General features: G+C 42.3%; 1 protein-coding gene across 1 annotated transcript in view; it reads right to left on the bottom strand.

The window, feature by feature from the left end:
* The window catches only part of rasal3 (RAS protein activator like 3), a gene marked incomplete at its 5' end in the record, with an annotated part of 10,473 nt that extends 5,915 nt beyond the window's left edge, over nt 1-4,558 (bottom strand). Inside the window, 7 exons of the mRNA XM_080721030.1 lie at nt 509-653; nt 951-1,625; nt 2,043-2,141; nt 2,254-2,383; nt 2,473-2,558; nt 3,213-3,280; nt 4,516-4,558. Of these exons, the coding sequence (XP_080577156.1) occupies nt 509-653; nt 951-1,625; nt 2,043-2,141; nt 2,254-2,383; nt 2,473-2,558; nt 3,213-3,280; nt 4,516-4,558 (1,246 nt within the window). The remainder of the gene's footprint in view (nt 1-508; nt 654-950; nt 1,626-2,042; nt 2,142-2,253; nt 2,384-2,472; nt 2,559-3,212; nt 3,281-4,515) is intronic.
* Between the last annotated feature and the right edge of the window lie 1,011 nt (nt 4,559-5,569).

Genomic DNA, 5,569 nt, shown 5'->3' with positions numbered 1-5,569 from the left:
CTCTATATTATGACAGTTCACATTGCTATATTTGTCTGACTGTTCAGTAACAGGAGTCTCCATGTCTCTCCAGCTTTTAATAAACATAAAATGCATTTTCAGGTAGAAAGTGATGACATAAAGAAATGGCCCTGGGCAGACACAATTGGAACTGAACACTATAAAAATGTAGCTGATAAATGGGTACTTTCTCCTGATTGGCTGAAAGTTTGTCACCTACCTGAAATTGTATTTTCTGTTTATTAAAGAGCTGGAGAGACAGAGAGACCCCTGTTACTGAACAAACACTCCAGAGCAATGATTACTACCAGAATATAGTGCTTTAACCTTTTAACAAAAAACAAAACAAAAAAAAACGTTTTGTTTTAACCAAAAAATATCCCATACCCTACCTTTAACAGTGTGGAATTACTCTTTTTTATGCCTTTTTGTCTTTAGGCTTTTGATTTGCCTTCATGCACAGTACGGAATATTCTTTAAAAGAGCTTCTGTCACTAAGTTTGCCTACCAAGTGTGTCAATGAGATACTTCTGTCCAACCAACTTCATATATTCGTCTATGGCTTTGGTTGCAAGTGTGTTCTCTCTGAAGATCAGAGCCTCTTTCTCTCCAAGACGCTGAACCTCTGCACTGCCCAAAGCAATGAGGAACTCCTGAAGCACAAAGAACAATAACAAATCTTGTGGGCTCAGTAAAATGATCGTACTACATTTAGGCCTACTATTTTTATTCTGCTAATAATGATAATTAATTGTGTGAGTGGTTCTTAATGAGTGACCAGCAAAAACAATATGTATGCTAGTGGTTCCCAAACCTTTTAGCTCAAGATCCAAAAAAGAAAGTATATGTTTGCCTGGGACCCAAACTAGTGAAAATAGCAGATCTACAAGCTCACAACCCGATGCAACGCATATTTCTTCATGAGATCGCTCAACTATTTATTTACTCACCTTGGCTTTCCCAATGCTTTGCAGCACATGGACCAGTGCCCCTGCCAGCTCTTCTTTCTCTTTAACGTTGAGCAGTGGCTCCAGGTTCTTGCACATTTCCTCATAGTCTACAGTCACATATTCTGCAAACTCTTTGTACTTCTCGATGGGCAGGACCTGCAGATTCTGGAAGCGAGCCTTGATGCGGAGCGAAGCCTGTGGCCCCATCAATTCCTTGGTCCCCCCACTGCCTAAGGCCTTGTATGGAACGATGGGATGCCATCTCTCCTGATAGGCTCTCCCACGGATGTCGGCTAACGGTATGGTCACGCTGCCCAGCGGGTGCAGACTGGATTCATCCCGGGAAATACGCTTCTTCTTCGGATCTTCGTCGCGAAAAAGGTGCAGGGTTATTTGGGAGACGGAGGGAAGGTTGTCTAGTTCAAAGAATTCACCCCAGAATAACTGGCAGCCTCCGACCACTCCACCGCTGCCTCCCTGGCCTCCTGTGGCCCCGGTAGAGCCTTCCCCTGCCAAGCTAGGATGGTTGGGAGGTTTGCCGACATCTCGACTGCTCGTTCGGGCGAACAGGGTCCCGTCCAGGTGGAGCTCAAAGTAGTAGCGTCGCTTGGGGAGCAGGTCCTTGGCTTCATTCACCCACAGACTGAGGGAGTTTTCTGTGCGCTCAATGTTATCCTATAGGAATAAGGGGACAGAGTGATTCCATTGCACTGAGATTTTAATTAAAAACCACACCTAGTGAGCGGTGCCTTTGATGAGTTAATTTCATTGAGCTATATGAATTAGAGGAACACTGTTAAATCCCTGTCCATTCACTTCAAGGCTACTCAACAGCGCCACTTGAAGGTTTAATACCTTGAATCCTTGAATACCTAGCGGTATTGCAGCTGTTGAGGCCATGCTCATGCTCATACTCATACGGACACATGGACATACAGACATACACACTCTGTCACTTTTTTGAGTGGCCATCTGGCCTTCCTCAGTCTTTATACTGTGTGAAAGGGTAAAGGTGTAGTGTTTTACAGTATGTGTTCATTATAATTTTGCGTTGTGTGTAGTGTAGTCTTTCCTTGTGGAAGTTTAACTCACTTTATTGGGCTGGGCAGCCCGCCTCAAGTCCTCAATCCACCGGTCACGCTCAGCGGCCGAAGTACAGCCAAAGCAATGGTTATTTTCAGAGTTTATCACCTATAGGGAAGTTGAATGGAGTCAAAGTACATTATTTTAAAGTTAGCGAGATTCCAAATTTGTTTCTGAGACTATGAAGGTACAGTATGCCAATATTAAAGATCAGGTCTACCTCAAAGCAGTATTTCTCCCCTAGAATAGAACTGTGGACCGGCCTGATGACAGTGCTGGTGTCTGCACTTAGATCCAGATTCCCTGCTGCGTTCACTGGAATGGACACTGACTCCCGGGAACCATAGATTCTAAGGTAGAATTATTCCATTAATAATGCTTGTGCACTGCTAATACTGTACGCCATATCAGTACACACTCTATCCATGCAGTATTGTACCTGCTGCCTTTGTTCAGTCCAATGGTGTTTAATTGGGTGGTGCTGTTCCTCTTTGTTCGACCTTCGAGTCGTCTCTTGATCAGAGCCTTTGGGTATAGAAGAGACATAGAAAAGAAGTTTGAGTAAAGATTGTGGAAGCAGAAAACAGTTTAATAATGTGTTTTTTGTGGCCCCCAGCTGTGGGCACTGGGGGGCGTGTTCCTCCACCCGCGTCATCAGCACCCACACCCTAGGTGGGGTTGGCGATAGGGCCTTTCTGTGGTGAGTTTGCATGTTCTCCCCGTGTCTCCTTGGGCATAGGCCCTCACACAAAAACATGCAGTAGTCCTGGTTTCTATACTACCTCCCCCTAGCCAGCCGGGTGCTCCCCAATGTCCCCTGGCGCGGCAGGGGGAGAGCGGTAACCAGGACTACAGGTTAGGTAGTCACCGGGTGATAAAAATGGGTTGCAAAAACCGTGGGATAAAAAATATATATAAAAGAAGAATAATGTGTTTTTTATTGTTGATAGATTGTCGTGGCATGACAGCATGCGAAGCTTAGTTCTGTACAAATCTTCACAAAGCATTTAAAAGATACTGTAACTAACAGCAGGATTGAAATTAAGCTGAATTAAAAGCTTCTTAAAATGAAGAGAGACTAGCCATCTAAAATGTGAATGTAACTGATAAAAGAAAATAACACTTACAGGAAGTGGCATGTAGTGTTTCATGTTTCTGCTGTGTACTGATAATACTCACTCTCACTCCTCCATCTTGATTTTTTAATCGAGGCCCACCTGCCGTTCCCACGTGGTCCGGGCTACATTCTAAAAGTCGGAAGAGAAATGACAAAGAAGCATGTGACATATATTGTAGGTATAACTATTCTGCTGGACTTAACATTCATTTAAGTTCTAAATGTGGAGGTAGACCAGAAATGTGTTCAGTTGGTGTTGTTATCAGTGTCATCTCTACTCCATCTAGTTCATATGTTTTCCTGTTTACATCACAACCACCGAGGGAGGTTACATGAAACATCAGAGGAAATGAAGTCACTCCTCCACCACCACCCTCCCTCCAGCCAACGGTTTATGTTGCTTTTTGTTTTCCCTCGATGAAAGACAGTTACTTCACAAATGAACATGGCTGTGATATTACTGATGGTAATAGTCCATTCTTTCTGGCAGGGATGGACAGTATTTATATACTTAAATTAGGAGACAACCCTGTTACTAAGAAGAGACTGTGTATAACTGTTGTTAAAAAAAGAATTAATAATATGTGAGGAAACATTTATGTGTTATATCTTCTTCTCTATGTTTACAATAGAGCAGGGGAGACTTAAAATATTAAAATATGTAGTTCTCGAACTTCTCATAAATTTCCTTGGGCTGTGGTATTTAATTATTTGTATACATTTATATTTTATTTTACATTTTATATCAGTAATTACATTTGATTTACTTTTAGACACCCATGCTCTCAATTTCCGGAGAATCATGCAGCGATATTTTTCACTGAGATTACTAGTGGAATGAGTCAATGAGTATGCCGCCTGAATATTTATCAAATCACAGGATGTGGGTTTTAGCTGGTAGCCTAATCTTTTGTAAACAAGTCTTCTTTGTACAGAAATGTTGCTTGTATGCCATACACTTCTGAGCAGAGCAGGTCAGTGAGATCTGGACCAAAAAGACCCACGTAAAAAATATTTTTAAAATAATTATTACTGCAATTTAATTTCAGTGGTGTATCACATGGGTGGATTGTATTGCACCAATGTCAATAAGTAGTTTTCCTATGCTGAAATTACTTTAAAATACACTATTATAGTGTGGAACAAATGCTCCTTTCAAGAAAGGTAAAACAATTGGCACGAATTATTAGTTGGATGACCCCCAGATGTTGACCTTGAAATAGTACTAACAATACAGTTGGTCTGATTGGATTCTTTGTTATATTCTTAGGTATAGTGGAAGATAACATAATATTCAGACTAAAAGTAACACACAAAATAAGTTTCCATAATTTATAAATGTATAATTATAAGTTTCCCTCTTACCCAGAGTGCCACCACATACAATCCAGCGCCTAAAGCCCATCATTTAGTGTAGAGGTCTGTAGAAACCGTCGTTCAAATCAAACTTTTTAGCATGGCCGTGTGTGTCTTGCTAATGAACTGGGGATGCCCCCCACCAACCAAAGCCAATGTAGAACCAACTCCAACTTCAGTGATTTGTCCTTCCAGTGCTGTAGCTACTATGACTGTGGTGCACACACGTCAGTCTCTTAACACCACCCGGACACGATGCTATCTCCCACAGAATTTAGAGGAAGCAATTTAACAGCCACCAGCACACATAAACAGTCCGGGGATGTCGACAATCATACTTACAGTACAAGTATTCCTTGACACTGTCAGTAGTAATAACACTGCTTATTCATCCTCAATATTTGGATCTCATTAAGATATGTCTCTCTCTCTCTCTCTCTCTCTCTCTCTCTCTCTCTCTCTCTTTCTCTCTCTCTCTCTCTGTGTGTGTGTGTGTGTGTGTGTGTGTGTGTGTGTGTGTGTGTGTGTGTGTGTGTGTGTGTGTGTGTGTGCGCGTGTGGTGCGTGCGTGCGTGCGTGCGTGCGTGCGTGCGTGCGTGCGTGCGTGCGTGCGTGCGACGTGCGTGTGTGTGTGTGTGTCTACTGACCCTCATGCAGGTTCTGCATGCTGAGGCTGGACAAGCAGCTGTTGCGTTTCCACATCACTGGCTGAAAGAGACACGTTCTGTAATTCTGTTCTTCTATCAAATCATTACAGCTGTCAGCATATTCAATCATGCATATTGTTTTCAGTTTTTGTATTCAATCATTATTGATAGGGAGAACTGGATTTGTACTGTTAAGGTGGTCAAAGGTGATATTTTTGTAAAAGAAGAAAAACAATCACACCCAATGTGAAGTGAGCGGTGGTCGCGCTAGATTTGAGTCTAGGATGTACAGGGTATGCTACACACACGTTTTGCTATGGCAAAAAGCTGAGGAAAAAGGCTACAGACATACGACATATGACATCACTAGACAAACATGATGCTACGTACACACATTTCTACTATGGCAAAACGCTG

The sequence above is a fragment of the Nannobrachium achirus genome, assembly GCF_963921795.1.
Source record: "Nannobrachium achirus genome assembly, chromosome: 3".
NCBI classification, from domain to species: Eukaryota; Metazoa; Chordata; class Actinopteri; order Myctophiformes; family Myctophidae; genus Nannobrachium; species Nannobrachium achirus.
This window is presented reverse-complemented; position numbering and strand designations above follow the sequence as displayed.